At 43.0% G+C, this 20,353-nt stretch overlaps 3 protein-coding genes across 3 annotated transcripts; all 3 read left to right on the forward strand.

Annotated features, from left to right (window-relative positions):
• Positions 1-7,651: 7,651 nt before the first annotated feature.
• On the forward strand, positions 7,652-13,207 carry LOC129586579 (uncharacterized). The gene is made up of 4 exons (XM_055479894.1): positions 7,652-8,294; positions 8,385-8,519; positions 8,792-12,330; positions 12,967-13,207. Exons 3-4 carry the CDS (start codon positions 11,779-11,781, stop codon positions 13,180-13,182), a joined length of 768 nt encoding a protein of 255 aa, XP_055335869.1. The 5' UTR covers positions 7,652-8,294; positions 8,385-8,519; positions 8,792-11,778; the 3' UTR covers positions 13,183-13,207.
• Positions 13,208-14,562: 1,355 nt separating this feature from the next.
• LOC129586578 (uncharacterized) lies at positions 14,563-17,709 on the forward strand. Its single transcript, XM_055479893.1, has 3 exons — positions 14,563-14,877; positions 15,282-16,371; positions 16,749-17,709. Exons 2-3 carry the CDS (start codon positions 16,064-16,066, stop codon positions 17,374-17,376), a joined length of 936 nt encoding a protein of 311 aa, XP_055335868.1. The 5' UTR covers positions 14,563-14,877; positions 15,282-16,063; the 3' UTR covers positions 17,377-17,709.
• A 968-nt stretch (positions 17,710-18,677) lies between these two features.
• LOC129586646 (uncharacterized) lies at positions 18,678-19,865 on the forward strand. The gene is made up of 2 exons (XM_055479969.1): positions 18,678-19,639; positions 19,737-19,865. The coding sequence occupies exons 1-2, from the start codon at positions 18,701-18,703 to the stop codon at positions 19,809-19,811; spliced, it is 1,014 nt and encodes a 337-aa protein (XP_055335944.1). The 5' UTR covers positions 18,678-18,700; the 3' UTR covers positions 19,812-19,865.
• Positions 19,866-20,353: the final 488 nt, after the last annotated feature.

Raw genomic sequence — 20,353 nt, forward strand, 5'->3', positions numbered from 1 at the left:
AGCATCATCAGTATTATATTTTGACACGCGAAAACATTGCGAACTGATCGTGGACGTCGTTCACCAAATAGCTAATTTTTGTTTTCCTGTACAGTTACTTATTCTCGCCATGACAGTAGTGACAGTTGGCTTTTTGAGACTGCTGATGCTGGTCAGCCTTGTAATGACCTTTCCGGCACCAGGTAACATTTGAATGAATAAACCAAAATCGGCTCCGACATGAATCGTTAGCTAGTAATTTCTTCTTAACCTTGAAGATTACTTACTAACCTTGGAGTCAGTGTTTGTATTACTTTGGTGCTGGCAGAGAACACTTTTAAGAAAACTGCAGCGCGATTTTTTTGTACTCTAAAGAAACAACAGATTAGTACAAGATTCGGTAGACAGCGCTCGGGCGTCATAGAGCTGGTTTCGACATGTAATTTTCAAGCTCGGATTTTTTATTATGCAGCTTGTCATTATTATTATACGGAAACCTGCTGTACAAAATCTACAGATACAGATGCAAATCTACAGACTTTTTTTCTGAAAGCCATGGATTCGACGCGACGATTGTGTAAATTAGCTAACCGTGAACAATATACAGCACATTGTCGTGTGTTTTGAGGTTGACGCATCGACAAAGACAGAAAGAAATTATTTTTCTGTTTTAAGAAAACATTTTGTTGATGCTGGTTAGGTGCCGCCCTTGAAGATATAACGACTGAGCTATCTTGAAAAAACACAATTAATTTAATCAGATAGACGTTCAACGAAACGGACCCACTTGAAATTATACCATTGCTGTTTTCCCGAAGACTCTCTTATATTTCCGTCAACATCATCATAAAGCATCGACAACTTTCCACAAACTATTACCGCCATTTCACGCTGATGGCTGTCGAATTTGCAGTGCCAGCAAAGCAGCATAACGTTCGACCAGACGGGTCCACTTCACAGAAATCATCTGGAGTGTTCTTTCCCCAAAATATTAAAAATTCCTTTCACGACGTGCAGATATTTTGAATATAGTCAGCATACCGAAATTCCTAGCACTGATCATTGCCGACTATAAAAGCAATCTGTGCAAGCATAGTTAATTATTATGATTTGAAACGCTGATACATTGTGAATCAATCTTGTAGTTCTTTCATCACAACTTTAAAGCTATGTAATTACTGATATCCTGTGCTTAAATTCTGCCATGGCATTGCGCAAAGAGACAGCTAACCTGGTGGGGTTACTCATGTTGGCCATTCTTGTAATGACCTTCCCGGAATCAGGTAACTGGATGAGTAACCAGAAAACGGGCATTCAAATAAATATTCGGTTATAATTTAATTCGAAGTCTAAAAGGTTACTTGCGTTATAATGTTTGCATTTTTTCGGCGATAACAGAGCAGAATTTTCAGGAAACTACACTGTGCTATCGCATTAAAGTACAAGATTTGGTTTACGGCGCTAACACGTCATAAAGCTGGTTCCGACCCCTTATTTTTTATAATAATATAATAAGAAATTCTAAGAATGCCAAGCTGCATTATGCTAAGAAATCTGGAATTGTGCAGCTTGTCGTTGTTAATAATTGTTATACAATCAGTCGAATACCTAATATTGTGCTGTACAGATGCATACTCGACGGATTCAAGTTGCAATAAACCGCTTCGCAGAGCTTGTGTTGTCAGTGAGGGATTGTCATGCGAGTGCTGCCGCCCGAACTCTCAAGATCAAAAAGATTGCGAATCAAATGCGGAGGTCTTCGTGGCTGGTGGTGGGCCGCCAGGTTCAGATTGACATTAAACTGGCATTAGCCTGTCCTTGGGAAGAAAATTTCTAAGAGTTAAAAAACTGCATGCTGTGCTGGTTCAACAAATTATGTTAGCGCATTCATTCGACGTAACGGCATTGCACTGTGCAATTCTGATGGGTCCAAGACGATTATGTGCTCAGATGATGTAGAAACAAAAATTATAGGCTTTCTTTCCTGGCTCCTGGTGATTATTTTCATATTAAAAGAGAAACGAGTTGTGCTTTTGAACTGGATGTCTGTCACGCGGTCCACGTGCCAAGTACGACTGTTCACGGATGGTATGCTCAGTTAATGAAAGGTCAATCTTACAATCACAGAAACACAGCCACATGCAAGGCTCACTCTTTAATCATTAATAAACACATTAATTAAGCGTCTCGTAAGAGGGAAAGAACCCATGTAAATTCACGATTAAAATCCCAGTTTACCGCATCATCGAAAAACATTCTTTTAAGTTGCAGTGTGGTGAGCCCCACCGTACAAACAGCACCATGTTACGATGATCGCCAGAATAATAATTATTATAGAAGAACACGAGTATATTCGTAGCTTAATAAAGTCCTCGACCTCATCGACATAAACTCATGAAGTCGTGAACTCTTTGGACTATATCGTACTGGCAAAGTGGCAAGTTCTCTACTGGCTTCCATAGTTGCAGTTAAGTAAGCAGAGATTTTTAGAATAAAAATGGTTTGATCATAATTATTGTCAGGTTATTAAATATTACTTAATATCAAGGCACAACGCTTTCATTGCAATTTTTTATATTGCATACAACATTCAAATACCATGAGTGCATACCGAATCTGCGCCTGTTGCAAATTTTTGCTTCATGTACTCGTATCTCAACGCCACACCAAAACGAAGGTACGGATATTTATAAGGGATTCGAAAAGGACTGAGATAACTAACAGCCCTTAGAAACAGCTTGTTCGACAGCGTCACGTGTGTACACACTCTGCGGTATACTGTGTACGTACCGTCTACAGTACACGATATCTTATTCTCTATTTACACCTCGCTACTTATAATCTGTGTATGTACCGGTACGTAATTACGTATAGACTTTGAGATCAGAGAATTTAATATCGTAACTACAGAATCGATGTCTCCGCTGACTAGTCTGGTACCGGATATCACAACGGCAATTCGAGTTCTAGTACCGAAACATTAAATGACTTTCCGCGGTCAACTGAACGACAGTAACATTTTACCTATGTACACCACCAACTTGACCGTCTTGACAAAAACTTAGATATTTACAGGTATTTTGTTGTAGCATGACTTAGAATTATCAAAATATTTTTGAAGTTAAGAAAAAAAACTCTTCTTTTTTGAAAAGTCATAAATTCGATGCAACGATTACCCGAGTAGCCTAAATGGAAGGATTTTGCGGTGCATCGTGACAGTATGACATCGAGAGCGACGCGGAGACGTCGAAATAAAGATCGACGAAACAAAACTTTTTTTTCGTTTCTTATTGGTGCAAGATGGTGCGGTTTAATAAGATATGATATATCTATATCTAATGTCTGTAGTTAGCATTATATAAAACCGTAGCACGGCCGCTGTCTACTTCATCCACTTTCAGTGACTAAGATACTTATCTTGCCGACAAAACGGATTCATTTGAAGCTTTACCCTTGCGGTGTTTCCGGAAACGCTTTAAATTTCCACCACTTACGCTATAAAGCAACGACAACTTTCCGCAAACTATTACCTGACTTCACGCTGAAGGCTGTCGAATTTGCTTTGCCAGCAAAATCATTATAACGTTTGACCAGACTGGTCCACTTCACAAAAACTATTTGGAGTGCACTTTCCACAAAATATTAAAAATTTCGTTCACGGAGTGGAGAGGTTTCGGTTCTTTGAAAGCAGTCAGCATTCCTGATACTTACCACTGCCGACTAATAAAAGCAAGCGCTGATAACATAATATTATGTTAAACACGCAGAAACACTGAACAAATCTCTAACTTCGTTCATCATACTCTGTAAGTGTAAAGCTGATTTCCATTATCTTGTAAATTACGCCATGGCTATACGCTTTCTGGGATTGCTCATGCTGGTCAACTTTGTAATGACCGTCCCGGCCCCAGGTAGCCTAATGACAACCGATACTACGATGCCGGACACCACCAGCACTACCACCGATACAACGACGGACACTACCAGCACTACAACTGATACAACGACGGACACTACCAGCACTACAACTGATACAACGACGGACACCACCAGCACTACAACCGATACTACGACGAGACACAGTGTCTAATGTTTCCTGTTAAGCTTGAGTCACTTAACCCATTCCGGTTTTATAGTGCTAAAGAATATTACGGTGTAAAAATTTTCGACATTCAGAGTTGAAGATACTTCATTCTCGTCATAATCGTGCGCTTATAAATATAAAAATAAAAATAAACAAAATGATTTCCGGCTAACCAATGGACTGAATGTTTAAGCGCGCTAAAAAAAAATCGCAGAGTTGTAGGTTTGTGTTCATTTTGTGGGGGAAGTACACCATTGATCGTGAGGTTTGGAGCTTATGTCATCAGCTGCCAAGTGTAAGGAAACTTTGTGTAGTTTAAAAAGCAGCTAGGTCACAGACAGCGCGAAAACTAAGTTTGCGATACTAAAACGCAATATACGTAATGTAATACTTACCGCTCCGTCAGGAAAAATCTCGCAAGGCCGCAAGGAAAATCTGATTTTTTTTCTTCATCTAAGTATTTGTGACATTACGGATGTTAATAAATGCCGCTTAATGGATTGATGGCTGGCATTTACTACACCATATTAAATTATATTCTTGCCCATTATGACTTGAAGATCTCCTGACTCTGAGGCAAGAAAAGATAAGGATACTTATCATTCTGAATGCAGAATGGCGATCGTGCGCATTCCACCGTCTTTCGTTGCTAGCGCGATCAATCTTACTCCGAAAAAAGATTCCCGGAGGTCTTTCGGTAATTTCTCTGCAGCAAAGATGTTCACAAATTTCGTTAGCACGAGGTACAACAATGTTGGGATTGCGTCTTTGCGGTTCAGCATATCTTTCAAGTACTGCGGGTAGAGTCCACCTGCGGAGCCGTTGGGGAAACTAAAAGCTCTAGCTATATACGCGCTAGGACTTCCTTTGTTGTCGCTCCGTCTCCTGGTCACCTGGTCTACCAGCGGAAGCAGTTCATCATGTCCAGAAAGCGTGTCACACTCAAGTCTGCCTGGCTTCACATACCAAGTTGACTACTGTACGCGTTACACCATACTGTGACCATAGGAAGTGGCCTATTGACTGGGCAACCTGGTAGAAGACACCACATTACCGGTCAGGGTCACTCTTCGGATAGCGGCTCCGATCGTGATTCCACATAGCTGTGTACAGTATGGGGTTCTCTGGTTGGTGAGCTACATAGCCTCCGCTGTAAAAGTTCCACCAGTACGCCTGCCTAAGCACGATGGACTGAACGCTTATGTTCGCCGTGCTTTAAGAAACCAGAGCCGGCAGCTCGTTGAGCTTTATCGTGAAGTCGTGTTAAATGCAAATTATGACGACGCGAAAGCTTTGGGGGCAGCCATTACGCAAAACTCTGGGCAGATGACTGGAGCAGTAGAGTAAACGGAATGTCTGTTGTGAGACTTTGTATTCCTCCTATAAAAAACCGCAACCGGTACGCTACCGTTTTTTCATACGTAGAAGGGATGCCGCTAAAACAGCCTCTATAGGCCATCGAATTTTTCCGTTTTGAGTAATCTCTACAACAGCAAATGAAAGCAAATTTTTAGCTGCAGACAGATGGGAGTTACAAAGCAACAACGAAGACCACATAATTGTAAATGAGCAACAGGATTTCGTGGATGAACTACTGCGGCTACAGCCGGAAATGGCAAAACTAGTGCGCCCGCAGATCCAATTTGCCCAAAGTCATGGTGTTCAAAAGTAACATGTTGAACGTTACTTTGCAAAATCCTATATTATTTTCCTGTTAAACAAAGTAACGAGGTAGACAACAGTACCGTACATACACAAAATATGCCAACTAGCTGTGAAAGGGACCAGTGCCTTATATGAGCGAAATATACTCGTATTGTGCTAACGGAAGCCGAAAGTAAGTTATTAAGTAGGTTGCGTTTTGCACGGCCGTACGATTAACGGCAAAATTAACGACGATCTTGGCGTTGTTAATTTAACGTTCCGTTGATTCGAATAGGAGGTTGCGTTATGAACTAAACAATTTACTGCTCCTGATATTAACGCCAGGAACTACTGTCGGTATCAAACATTCTCCGTCCAATATTTTGTACAATTTCAAAATAATTTCGTTGACCAGCATAAAAATTAATAACAAAGTAGATCTTTTTTATATGGTATACACACGTTAGAAAGAAATGAGGATAAAGTTTTCGCGCAGACGTTCTAAAGAACTGTCATTTTCCATTCTAGAATGCGTAACTTGCAGTTGCACTTGAAAGATGGTTACAAAGTTGCTGTAGAACATAAGCTCCTGAAACAAGTACTGTATTTGTGCAACTGTGTTTTGATTTTTGAAATAATTTTTTGTTACATTTATGAAAGCGTAAATTATTCTGCTTTCAAAGTAGCTGGCAAAAAGCCAACTGACTGCAGAGCAACTGTCGAGACTGGTACGATTTTCGAAAAATTCGAGTCGAGTGGGCAACTCAGGATTGAGTGCCCAGGCAGAAATTCACTGGGTAGACTGTCTCGCCTCGCCTATGCAGTCTTCGTGCTCAATGGTCTATGTAAGCCCAGTCGTTCATTACTGAATTTCAACGTCGTTATTAACGAAACGATACCCCCTTCGTTTCGTTAATAACGACGGGTAATGCCGTTTAAACGTTCGTTAATCGTACCCCGTCGTTAATTCTATCGTCAATCGTACCCCTTCGTTGATACCGCAACCTGCTTATTAACTACAACTTCAATCACACAATAAACAGGAATAACAATGAGATGGAAAGCAACAGGAAATGGTAGACCGATCGCTGGAATGATCGATATTATACGTAGCAGAATAACACCTTATAATATGTATCTCATTGCAACCGTGTTGCATCGACTCCAGAAAGTTCGGTAACTTTCACAATAATGACAATAAACACGAGAACAATCCCTTACATTAGATTGGCATGCGTTATGGCCAAAGCCATAATGTACTCATCCCTGCACACACACACAGTTGAACAAGCTCTAACAAAACGCATCATGCATATAAACAAGTTTAGCAATAAAGCTTATAAACATGGGCGCTTTTCAAATGACCGCTATGCGTATACCGGGGTAAAAGCTGTTAATATGCAGCTGCAAAAACTGTCGAATCGGGCAGCTGGATATACTGCAGCCTGCAGGTAAACTCCAGCAGTTACAGTACCCTGGTAATTATCTTTGTAAATTCTATGTGCCCATGCGAGAGAGAAACTTTCTGAAGACAATATTAGTATAAAAATTGGGCGGTCAACGTCAATGTCAAACACTTCCGCTGCATTTTTGAAAGACAGAGTAACACACACCATTTCCACACTGGAAATGGCGTAGATGTTATTATAAATTCGCCTAAAGTGGACGAATTTCCTGCAATTACGAACGTGCGGCGGGTAATCTTGAGCAGAATCATTATTTGAGATGACCATAATTTACTGCCAGTGACAAAATAATCAGTACTTAAACAAACAGTTTAGGATGATGTACCACACTGCGGCAACTACGTACAGATACGTACATATTTTATAGAAGCGCTTGGGGCTTTTTTTCTTCCTATTCAGTCATAGTCAGAGCACAAAATATCAGACATCACGCGTCTGGAAGCACAGAGCCACAAACGCAATAATACGCACAATAATGGGGAACCGGTTGTCCGTTTACCAAAGTAACGCTGACTACTTATTAGCGACTTATTACTAAAGCAACGTCGTCACCTGCCGGTACGGTGTTTCCGCGACTGCCAAAACAACAAGACACCACTGCTACTTAAAACCGGAATCAAGATTTAACGGCTGCGTAGTTTACTGGGTTTCTGATACAATTTAGCTGCGATTCACAATGAGCCGACGGTGGCGACGAAGTGATGATGATTATGATTATGATTACGATGATGAAGATGATCATGGTGATGATCTGGACGATATTGTGCTGTGGTCTTTGATGATTATCACACTTATAATTGTGTGCCGGGGCTTGGTTGCTGTGATAAAATGGTTGTTTACTCGTCGTGAGCGACCCGTGAGACTCTTCTGGGATATGGAAAACGCACGATGCACGATTCCCAAACGTGCCAGTTTTGAACAATGTGCGAATCACCTGCGTGGCATCGCTTCACAACACGGAGTCGATTTACGGGAAAAATATAGTATCAAAATTATTTGTGGTGGATTCGATGGTAACAACCGCTGCTCACAAAACAAGTGCATTCACGCTGCTAAAGTCTGCAGTTCAGAAATCCTGGAAACCTGGAGTGCTGGGAGCACTGTTCCTACAAGAGTTGAAGGTCAGACTATTGCTTTCACCAAACGTCAGAGTAAAATTAACCTAGATGACATGAGTGACAAACCCGTTAAAAACTCAAATCGTATACTAGGTGTTATGATTCAGTATTGCTGGGAAGGAAATATGTGGTATCAAAAAAATAAGGCGGATAAGGCAATCCTGCAGCAACTGCACGATTTGTTCACCCAAGACGTAAACCAGAAGATGAAAGTCATCATAGTATCAGGTACTTATACATGTACAAGTACATTAATAAGCTTACATGAACATGCCCTTATACATGTATTGTACATTAAGCGTGCAGACATGTATAAGGAACCCAGCAGGAGCCTTCTTCCGACAGTATCTGTCTTCCTTCGTACGTATTGTACCGGTATTGCAGGTTGCCTTTTGCTTGACGATTCTTTATAGAATCGCCTTATATTGGTATACCGTGTTCGCGGCAACCGAAAGAATTTTGTTGCACACTAACCATAAGGACATGTTGCCAATTTTCAGTTGATTACCGGTTGCGTCAGCAAGCTCGCGAAGCTGTAGTACTTTCCTCCAAGCAGAGCGTTGTTTTGCATCCAGAGCTGTTTTCGCAGGACGGAGTTTGGCCTGATGAATATTATGAGAAGCCTTCGGAAAAGTGCATAATAAACTGAATACTACAGTCAACAAAGACAGCGAATTATTGCCTTAGCAAAATTGTTTGCAGCGGATCAACATTCACGCTCTTTCCATACAAGTGTGAGCTGCCGCGCTTATACCACACTTACTACAGCTTACGTTTGCCTGACAGCATTTTTATCCATAAAATTTAACAAACCATGTAGGCGTGGGCCCTCCCGCCTTTGCTTGTTTATGTTCTCAGTGTAACATGCTTCAAGTTCACAAATACGTTGAATTATTTAAATCAAAGATAGCAACTAAAGTCAAATATCCGGTAGCAATTAACAAATTAATAAGAGCTTTCTATCAACTGCAATTAATAAACGAATATAACGTGACGTGCGCTGCTCCATAATATTTTGTCACCAAGGTCTGCGTCAAGAAGTTTGGCATCCCGAATCGCTGTGTTATAGTGGAAGCCAAACGTATCGCATGCTTCCAACGAAACCGGTAAGAGCTGCAATATACCGTTGGGCCCGGTGCTAGGGATTTTATTCGTCGTGCCAATGAAAGATCATGGAAGGCAATCCGACGGAATAAAATGGTCATAGACTGAACTTATTAAATTTTTGTAAGCTGTAAGTTTGTGTCCGCTTTACAATATATTGTAAAGCGGACACAACCTCAGAATTATTTTTATCGTCATGTCTAGAGTTTCTCCCCTTCGCAGGGTGCAAACGTAATGACTGCCACCATAAAAAACCATTATGTTTTATGCGGAGAATAAACTTGACTCTAGCGTAGCCCTGATCGACGCTCTAATAAAGGGCAAGCTCTGCCGTAAGTTCTAGCCCGTCTTTGTTAGGGAATGCTTGGCGTCAAAAGAACGTTCCTGCATTTAGTATAGCATCTCAAAATCTGAGCCATTGGTCTTCGGGTTTTCGATATCTTCATGCAGGATGCAGACAGACTCGTTAAAATAAAACCGTGCACAAGTTTATCCGCACTGTCCGGTAATTTTGCGAATAGCCTTGCGGAATGAGAAGCTTGGGTTTCACCAGGACGTTCGGGGCTGAGAAAATCACCTTGAACCAAAAGCAGGCGCGCTTTGAGGAATCTATTTAGCAAGATCATGTGTTATACAGCGTTACCTCGGGGTTGCCCCTGAATGACATAGCTAAGTCAAGGCGAACACAGTCCGCAATAGTTTCGTCGTCCTCCACGACTACATCGTACGTGCCGGTCGGATCCTGCTGTCGCGGTTTATTTCTGCAGATATTATGTAAGAATTTCATATACCGCTCGACCGGCACGATGCACTGGCTGTTATTTGCGGTGGCACGACTAAGGATTAGGCTTCACAATATTTCTATCCGTAGCGGACAGTCATTTCCTTTCTGGAAGGTGCTGTGCTGTAGTCTCCGATACCTCGTGATTATGGTCTTCCAGATTCGGCAAGTCAGACTCCATCATGCCATTCACTTTATATACCTTAAGGCGGATAACCGCTTTTCATTCGCTTTTTTTGAGTGGTGCATGGTGATGCTCGTCTTCGCCGGTAATGAATTTCGTCGATAGGTACGATAAGCTCCAGCTTTGTTGTGTATCAGCCTGATGAACTCTATGGAAATCAGTTGGGCAAGGGACGCGATTTAGATGTTTTTGCATTGCCGCCGGGATTAACAAATATCTGATGGGTTGGCTCAGTCCATTTTCTAATAGCCCGAAGTTGGACAGCGTAAGACTCATTTTGTTGTCTACTTTAATTCCGAATACCATATTGTGGCTCTAATTACTACGGTACTGTTTACTAGAACAGATAAGCAAAAACACCGGTCAGGACAATTACAACCGCTGGTGCCGGCACAATAATATATTTTTAAATTTTTATAGATGACTTTCCTATTATTTTAGTTCAAGACATGTTAGAAAATAATTATGCAGCAATATTACCTCATTGATTTTGATAGCGCTGAAAAACTCTCGCGCCTAGTCTGAACTCATAGCGCAAGGTACTCTCGCGCATAACACACATAGCGCGAAATGCTGTCGTGTGTCCACTTCGTATGTAGATCGAGCCTTCGCCGCAACTTACTCTAATCAAAGATTCTTCCTTCCAAGACCAACCAATTTTTGTACTCTACAAGTTGATGTTACTTCCGGAGTTCTGGTCCCACAAGCCGTATCACCGTATTCTGTTTCCCCTGCATTTAATTATGCATGATTCTGTTGCTTAAGTTCCGGGATATTACTGTATTACGATCCATGTGACTATAGTTTAAAAGTTAATATAAAAAAATTGTTTAACACATAATACGCTGTACGAGGATGCATTGATGGCGCCCTGCAGCCAAAAATATTACCAATCATAGTTTAATCATAGTGCAAAGTAAGTACTGTACAATCGCAACTCGCAAGTAACTTTCCAGATTGCTACAAACTTTACTGCAGTGCGTAAACTCAGCCGTAAAGCCGTAAACAAATCTTGCTTATCTTTTCTTTTTCCTGCTATGCCAGCCGCCAGGCTTGTAGAGCACTCAAAAAAGTCCGTACTGCCGGCTAAAAATACTTTGTACCTACGTATCTAAATTTTTCTGATGTGACTAAACAGTCGATAGTTACTCCCAACCGGTTCGTGCTCATAACAGTCAAGTACCGCATCAAGCACTGCTGTTGTTCTGATTTCCTGCATGCTAACACTCTGCACTTCTGAAGTATTCCCGCTTGCCGTCGGTGTTGTACCATGCGAACTGGATAGTTGCGTAACTTGCAACTGCACCAACATTGCAGTACTTGTATATTTGTTGTACTATAAACGTTCAACAACGCTGATGATGCGCATATGATTCAAAACTGCAACTTGCAAGTTAACATAGATAGTAACAGATACAATGCAATCCCACGCCATCATGGCGAACCACGAATTCAACGCCAACTGCACGCGATGTCAGCACAATAAAATGCCGTGCTACATGCACCTGCTAAAGGATATCAGCGATCCACAGGAGCGAATTGCGCTCCTGTATGCCGCGACCACCGCGGGTAATGTGTCGGCCTACATGGAGATTACGCGACCGGAATACTGGGAGAGTCCGTTTAATTCCCCCGTCTATCAACGGATAATCCAACGGAAACGCTCTATATTCAAAAACGGCCGACGAGAAGGCTGGGAGAATCCTCTGCCATTACCCGCCACGTCTGATCACTTAGATCACACGACCGGTATCCCTGTGCTGACGGACTCCGTATTCGGAATCAATCCATCGGAATTTGCAGCCAGTATGTTCCGGCATGCGGTCCAGCAGAAAGAAGAAATGAAGGAAGAGATTGAAAATCTGCAGATCAAAAATCAGCCGGCTACGTCTAAGGGTGATGAGTACGACGTAGTTAATTTGAAGGAAGATGCGGAGATGGACAACGGTGCGCCCACGGGTGAACAAGAGGTACTTACGGTAGCACCACTTAGGTAATTATGTCAATCGACAAGAATTTACTTAATAAAACTGAACCGTAATAAGAACCGACAGGATGCTTGCAGAATCATCATGATACGATAATATGGTGCACTACAATCTGCATATATATGTATCGTTAAATTTGCATCAGGCCGCTTCATACTGTACATATCGCATGTACAGTGAACTGCAATTTGAAACGGAAACTCACCACTGGTCAGTCGTACATACGGGTGGTTAGCTGTCCCATGCGGCTCCGCTCCAAAGTCCGACTACAATTCATTGTTATTGTATAACATTTATTAGGGAATCGTAATAAGGATACGAATTCATAACTGGCATTCTGAAGCTGTTACGCAATATGGACATGAAACAAAAACAACCTATTCGCGATTATAAGTTAGGTACAGGAGATAATAAAATTTATTGTGAACGCAAACAGAAAAATTGTGAATTTTTAAATTTATTATATCATTTATTTTCTCAGTTATAAATTTACAATTTTTAATACTTATGATAATTATGATTATGAGGTTGTACAATTGCTCTATGGCTCTATGGCTACTGTACATAGAAGGGTACTTGTAGCGGTACCTGTACTGTACACTGTAAATGCTTTACTAGACGGAGCTAAACTTACTGAAAAGAACAGTGGCCGAACTTGGTGTCGAAAAAGAAAGAATCAAGGAAGGTTTGAGTGGACAATTACAAATTAGGATGGCGGAACTGAACATGTACAAGGAACGGGAGTACACTATGGACCTTAAAAGAAATCTCCAGCGAGCCGAGAGTGAGCACCGTGCGGCAGTTGAAAAGCTTGAGGTGAAATGCCGGCAGTAATGTTATTGCATTTTGAATTGCAACTGACATGTTTATCTAGGCAGCCTGGCGTGAGCATTGCAAACTAAAGGCGGAAATACTCGAACTGAGAACACAAAAAGCTGCTCACGCCGAGGAGTTACTTCAGAAGAATGCACAGTTCACCATGTTACAGCAGCGATTGCAGGTTCAGTCAGGGAACGACGAAATGAGTGTTGATCCAGGTGGATCGAATACACACGTTGCTGCCCAAGAAGCGACATCGGCAGTGTCGTCTCCAAACAGCACTTCCTGTAGCACTGTTTCTCCAGGCCACGTTCCTCTAGCTGTGAACGATAATCCCGTTTCAGAAGAAATACCTCCGCGCAGAGCGAGTGCTCCGGAACGGATAGGTAATGCTTCTAGAACTGCGAAAACCGGTGGCCACGATAACGGAGAAATCAAGTTTAATAATGTTTTTCGACGTGTGTAGAACCCGCTCAACAATTCGCAAACCGAGAAAACTTTAGATGTATACTTTCCCAAACTTCCAGTCAGCTGTCGTTCCCGCTTCGTACATCCGGAATATCTGCGCCGCAAAATAGTGAAAAAATCTCCAGTATCAACAATCCCATTTGCAGCCTTTCATCGGCATCACCATTCCGATTTGCCGCAAACAGTACTGGACCTCCCCTTTGTCAGAAAATGGATACCGGTGTTGATATTAGCTCACCTCTAAGCGCTTTCCGTGTACCATTATTCACAGCTCTTAAAAGCGAGTCCGCGGAAACACTACAGCCATTAACGCTCTCGACACCAGGAACCTCCGACCCGGCATCTGGAACTGGCACCGCTGCAGCTGTGAACGCGGGAACCCCTCCAAAACTTCCATTTTTTATGAATACGAATTTCTGTGGCGCGGTATCATCACGGCAACAGCATGCAGATATTAATATTAAGCGGAATTCATTAGCTGAAACGACATCACATAGAAAACGCTGCCGTACGGAAGGCGAAACGCCGGTTGCGGTGCAGCGGGTCTCTAGTCCGCCCACTACCGCTCCCGAGCAGCTCGACTCCGGTGCTCCGCCTTCTGACGGTACCGCTGTTGCGCCTCCGTTATCAGCCGTTTCGGAAAAGATCAGAGACATTCTTTTGTCTTTCGATACGATAGAAGATCCCGTTGCGGAATCAGTAGCCGTTGCGCCTTCGAAAGATAGCATATCTACACCAGCCGTTTCGGAGGAAACCGCTAGGGATTCTCTTTCGTCCGCTGATATGATGTCTGTTCTTATACCTGAGCCCTCAACTACTGCGGCGTCTGGTGATGTTACGGAACCGAAAAACATCACTCTGGAAAAAGTTGGCGATACTTTGCCATGTGTATTGGTACAAATATACTACCAAACGATAAACAGGTAGCCGTTCACAAACACGTATGGAGTGACGATGTGCCATTTGAAGTCGAGGCTGACAATGAACGCCGAGGGAACGTGACCGAGTTTGTCCAGGCTGTAGTGCCTGATAACCGGGAGGAACCGGCGGTGTCTCCGGTTTGCAAAAACCATGACAGTCGTCACAGTGATGCTCCACCGAAACTTCCGGGAAGAATCGCCAAAGGGAAAAGCCGTGGGTCTACGCAGCCAGAAACCCTTCGAGAAACTTCGGCCGAAATACCGCCAAAATATTGCAGTGCCACCACTCCTGGACAAGCCAGTCCAGCTCTACCGAGCCCACGTAAGTTGTTGCAGCCAAAAGTACTAAGAATGAAAAGAACTAGATGCTTTGCTCTAACGCATATCGCGCAGGCAAGCGGTTCTCTATTCGAATTCAGCGTTGGCCGTTTATGCCAACTGCAAGCGAACTTGTTTCACACCGTTTGTGGGTTTCATTGCAAAATCTATGAAGGGCGGATTTTGATTTTTTATGGACCTACATTGTAATTAACAATTCGAAATAACCTGTTGTGTGTATAAAACGATCTCGGTATGGTGCACTGGTGCTTAATAATTGATTTGTACGTTGTTATAGTTATATGTAGTTATTTGATTTGTAACTGACGAGATTATACAGTCAGTTTTCAAGTTTTTGTAAAACTTTGTGCTGTACGGTATTCAACAAATCTTCTGCGTCTTTCGTAGAAGAGAAACCGCGATCTCATGCTGTTCCGTTCGTCACCCGGTCTGCGGCACCGCGGCGCACTCTCCTCAGGGTTCCGGCGTCCTCTCGACCGCGAGCTCCTGCTCATCAATCTTGTCCTCCTCCTTGTTTCGGTTTTGCAAGTCCGCCAGCTGGTTATCCGTTGGATTATGACTGGAACCGCTTTGGCAACGAGGTTCATCCATACCGTCATCGTGGTCCGACACCACCGCGTGGTGCTCGTGCGGGACGACGGGTTCGTGTGCCGAGATATCGTGGGCACGGACCACAAGGATTATAATCCGTCTGAGACGCATGCGAATTTTAGTTTTTGCGCGGCAGAATTGTGAATGTTTTTGTATGTTGGCCATTACGTATTGAAATCACCCAAATAAGTAATGGTTCCACTCGGCTAGGTGGTACAGTACGGTATATATTTTACTACTGTAATCTATCCGGTACTTTGTTTTGTAACACGATTCGCGGTTGCGCGGCCATAAAATACAAGAGCTCCTGGTTAATTAACATACCCTAAATAGTTTGACCTTGACCCGGATATTATCAGTTAATTAATCGAAGCACGGTCGCGAATTCCTATAAACCACTCGCAACGCGATCACGTATGGTATGCGCTCGTTTTTATAAAGCGTCTGGAAGCGATGCAGTGTCAGCCTTTACTGAATGACTTCATGAAGATTTCACTCGTTGGCAAAAGTTTAAACTTTATCATTTTCTTCCATCAAATCAACAGTTTTTCTTCTCCGCTTTCGATACGTGTGCAGCCATGTCGTTCCAAGGTCGCGAATCCCTGCTTATCCTAAAGTATAAATTCTGCACGGATGCCTTTATTGTGAGTGAGGAGACCACTACCAGTACCGGTATCAATGGTGCGATACGCACCTGCGACCCATCGCTCCGGTATACATCCCCGGAGTTTACCGTGGAACGCCAGCCCGGCTATCCGGAGATTCCCGAATCTCACTGGAAGCTCAGCCTCTACGTCTGCCGGGAAAACGCCACTGTCGATTACGAACTGGAAAACACCGATTTCTCCGAGAGTCCGCATGGCGTCTTTGTACAATATCTTCTTAGGTAAGGTCACCGCCATTACGAAGTTTCTCTTCGTTTTTAAAACGCATTCAAACAAATTCATACGTTGCTACGATGACAAGCGTCTAACATCAGCAAAGTGTGAATTAAAAAGAGACATTGTACAGAGTAGTATGATTTTTCTATGGCAGTGACTGCAGCGTACATCTCTTGCACCTCTATCGGTTTTTTGCATTTGCCGACTGGCCCGTTTTCTACTTCTATAGTTTGTACTGTACGTATAAATGCACGCATATAAAAAGTCAATTAAGCTTACTTAGCTGTCTTACCGAAGTTGTAAAATGCATTTGTAAGTTATTAATTTATTTGAGAGTTGAGCTGAGCAAACCGGCGAAAACCATAATGGCTTTCTATTGCAGCTCAAGCTCAACACCATTCACCATCAGGCTGCCGCCAGCAGGCGCACAACCAGCCGAATATCTCAATACAGACTCCGAGTGGCCGTTTCTCAGCGATATGGTGCAAACCGATCTCACGCGGAAAATCGGTGGCTCTTCGAAACGTCTGCAGTCGGGACGGATGGTGTACCTCACCATGGCCTTTCAGATCCATCGCGATTCGGCCACTCCGAAAAGCCTCCTGGATGCCGGCAAGCTCACCGACTGCACGCTGCTCTCCAGCGATGGACGGACCTTCCCGGCGCATCGCGCTATCCTGGCGGCCGCTTCACCCGTCTTCCTGGAATTGTTTGACAAGGAGCAGGAGCATCCGCCTAGCTGTTATCTGATAGACCTCAGCGCGGATCTTTTGGAGGCCTTGGTGCAGTACCTGTACGATCGGATGCCGATGCGGCTGGCCGGACGATTGGTGGAATTCTGGATGGTGGCGGAACTGTTCGAGATGCCGGCGTTGCAGTGTGCTTGTCAGGAAATGATGCTAGCGGATGTGAAAAAAGACAACGCGATGGAGTACTTTGATTTTGCACGGGAACACGGACTGGGTGAACTGCAACGGCAGGCGGCTGAGTGCATTGGTAGTAACTTGTAAAGATGCTGACAGTATGATCGCAGTGTGGTAACCTCGCCAATATCCAATATGTACTGTCAATTCCGCTTAGTGCAGTTTTTCACGGGTGTTTTGTTTCTCAGTGAAATGTGAAGTAACCCTTTTGTGGTACTTCTTTGCTTGTTTTGCAAACTTTCTCGGTTTCTATACTTAATACGTCATTGAATAACAAAAAGGAACCATCTCAAGCAATAAGTACTAAGTGAAAAATTACTTACTACGTAGAATCTTTGTCTTTGCGTACTATGCCTGCTACCTAGTACCTACTTAAAATTAATTTTATCTCCAGGTCGCTTATTGTTGTGAGTATAAAAAGTGTTTTCTATGTAAATAAACTGCGGTGCGGGAATTATGCAGTGTGTAGCGGAAGGAATTATGAAAATACGCAAATCGCGATGTGCCCATATTCCGTTCTCTGTCAGCAATACTCTTTGTCTGTGAAATTAAAATTATGAGTTTTGTATCTTGTTTTGCGAATATCTGATAGCAAAAGGAGCATTATGGCCGTTGACCCAGCCAGTTTTACGTATCGAAAACGCGTAAGATACGAAGATCATCGATAGGTTTTCATAAACAAACAACGAAACTGGAAACTTCGAGACCAGATACACAAGAGTACGCGATCGACGGCTACAAAAGTAGCGCGCCACATTAGCGGTGACCAGTTTATGGAAACGTATAATGTAAGAAAAGTCAAAGTACTCAATTTTTGTCTGGTCTTCATATTTCGAGCACTAAAGTAGTCCGAACACGAAGATTTTATATGTATTAACGGTGCGCGTAGATCGATATGCTGAGATGAAGATAGCATTAGGTATATGTCACAACATGTTATCACGACGCAGAGTAAACCAAAAGCCGAGATTATTTCGCGGCTTCTGGTAAGCATAAAATATGTTGGAGCGATGCTTCCTAGTTCCATTACCACTAGACATTATTTCACCCAAACAGGCTATTATGCAAGCTGTTTCAAAGATGGCATCGTTTTGTGAAAGCTCTTAGATGTCTTCTTTCTTTCGTGGATTATACTACGGCTTAAGCGGAATTAATTTTCCGTTACATCTTGACATGGGAGCGGCGGCCCCGGAGCGCCAAGTTCAGGTCGATAATTTGTAGTAAGCAGAAACCTTGCCGATCCGTTACCATCGACGACATCACGAACATATTTCTTGCTATAGAACGTAATAAAAAATTCCACTAAGATGCGAAATAACAGCACAGTTATAATTTATCTGGAAAACAACCTGCGCTGCCTTTTTATTACGCATCTACAGATAAAACAGCTCTGAAATCCACGAGCGCGAAAATGAATAACTTTAGCTTGACCGCTTATTTGCGGAATATCTCGCAGTCGGGCAACTCTTCTACGTTTTTTATAACGCCGGCAGTTTTATCGTTCAGCCTTACGGTTTTGGTGTTGTATATTTTTTTATTGTTTTCTTCCCTTTCGATTATTACAATGATGGCTAAGAACTTGGAAAAGCTGACAAGTTCCCGCATTCTGATCCTCCATCAGGTGATCATAGAGATGCAAATAACCTCATTTTACTGGCCTGTAAATGTTGTTCTCCTTCCGTTAATCCACTTGAACTATGTAACGGTTACCAGTACGTTTTGCCTGCATTTTTACTATGGTTACGTCATCACGTTGCAAGCATCCTGGTACGGTTTGCTGATGTTGGCGATCAACCGTTTTGTCGCCGTTGTTCGTCCGTTCAGTTACCGGCACTGGATAACACGTCCCGTAATCACCATGCAGTTAATCATCCCGTGGTGTATCGGTATCGCTCTTTCTCTTCGGAATCGTATTACTGACGGTGGATTCTTTTTCTCTGAGAAAACCCGAACTTGCTTTGTACGAACCGGACCGGGTTTCCAGATCAGCTCGATCTTTGGTGCATATTTGCCGTTGGCGCTGACTTGCGCGATGTACATTGCTTTATTTGTTGGAGTCTCTGTAAACAATCGCGCCCAGAATGTGTCGATACAGCCTTCTGGTGACAGTGGCACAACTGCAACACCGTCCTTGCGAACAGCTGTCGCCTCAAATAACCCGGGCCGTATCAAGCGAAACGAGCGTCGGATCAATTCGGCTAAAGGGCTGTGTGCCCTTTCTGTTATTCATTTTGTTGGATTCGCCACTTCACCGATAATCCTGAGTATTATTCCGGATGCGCAAGCACGGTATCCCGTGGCGTGGCAGTGGATTATGTTGGCGTATTATCTTGGCTACTTATCGACACCGGTATAACGCTGTGACTGGAAATAGTCCTTTTAAAACACTTTGGTTCTACTTCATTGAAGTAGAACCAAATGAAGTAACTTTATTATTGGTGTTTCAGATTATCATCGCCTTTACCAATGACGATGCCCCAAAAATTGGACGAAGGGTTCACCGTGCATTGTGTCGCTTCTGAACTGCACCTTAAATCGCAAGATTCCAACGCTATTTTTGTGGGACTATAGCTCCATTCAAACATACATTATTACATACATTAGAATATTGTAGCGATAGAAATTAGATGTACCGCCAGTAGGAGTGTTAATTACCTTTCTCTGTTTATTGGTTGTTGTGTTATGAAGATCAGAATCCTAGTTTTCCTACTTTTACCGACCGCATCTCACGGTCAGAAACATCTTGAAATTAGTCTTGCTGCAGCTTGCTCTGAACTTGCTCCGCGCCTTCCGCGCTTCTTGCTCAACGCTTATGCGTTCTTGCTCCTCAGCTTGCGTTCCTCGCTGAATCTTGCTTTGTGTACTTGCTAATAAACATCTGCGATGACCTTGTGTTGTGTTGCGTAATCGCCATGGGATGATCGTCCATCTCCCATCTTTGTCACCCTGTAAACGGTAGTCAGCTTCCGGTCAGCGTCGCTGCCGACCGTGCCAGCCTTTCCCACACTAACAGCCGACAGATCGTGGTAAGGTGGATTAACCAACCCACTAGAACAGCAGTCAA

Source organism: Paramacrobiotus metropolitanus, unplaced genomic scaffold (assembly GCF_019649055.1).
Source record: "Paramacrobiotus metropolitanus isolate TYO unplaced genomic scaffold, Prichtersi_v1.0 Parri_scaffold0000021, whole genome shotgun sequence".
Lineage (NCBI taxonomy): Eukaryota > Metazoa > Tardigrada > Eutardigrada > Parachela > Macrobiotidae > Paramacrobiotus > Paramacrobiotus metropolitanus.

What these genes read in the sequence shown, in the direction of transcription:
- LOC129586579 (XM_055479894.1), top strand. Translation starts at nt 11,779, where the DNA reads ATGCAATCCCACGCCATCATGGCGAACCACGAATTCAACGCCAACTGC. An exon ending in CGCCCACGGGTGAACAAGAG is followed by an intron (nt 12,331 to 12,966) that starts GTACTTACGGTA and finishes ATGCTTTACTAG; the next exon opens with ACGGAGCTAAACTTACTGAA.
- LOC129586646 (XM_055479969.1), top strand. Translation starts at nt 18,701, where the DNA reads ATGAATAACTTTAGCTTGACCGCTTATTTGCGGAATATCTCGCAGTCG. An exon ending in TTGGCTACTTATCGACACCG is followed by an intron (nt 19,640 to 19,736) that starts GTATAACGCTGT and finishes TTGGTGTTTCAG; the next exon opens with ATTATCATCGCCTTTACCAA.
- LOC129586578 (XM_055479893.1), top strand. Translation starts at nt 16,064, where the DNA reads ATGTCGTTCCAAGGTCGCGAATCCCTGCTTATCCTAAAGTATAAATTC. An exon ending in TTTGTACAATATCTTCTTAG is followed by an intron (nt 16,372 to 16,748) that starts GTAAGGTCACCG and finishes TTTCTATTGCAG; the next exon opens with CTCAAGCTCAACACCATTCA.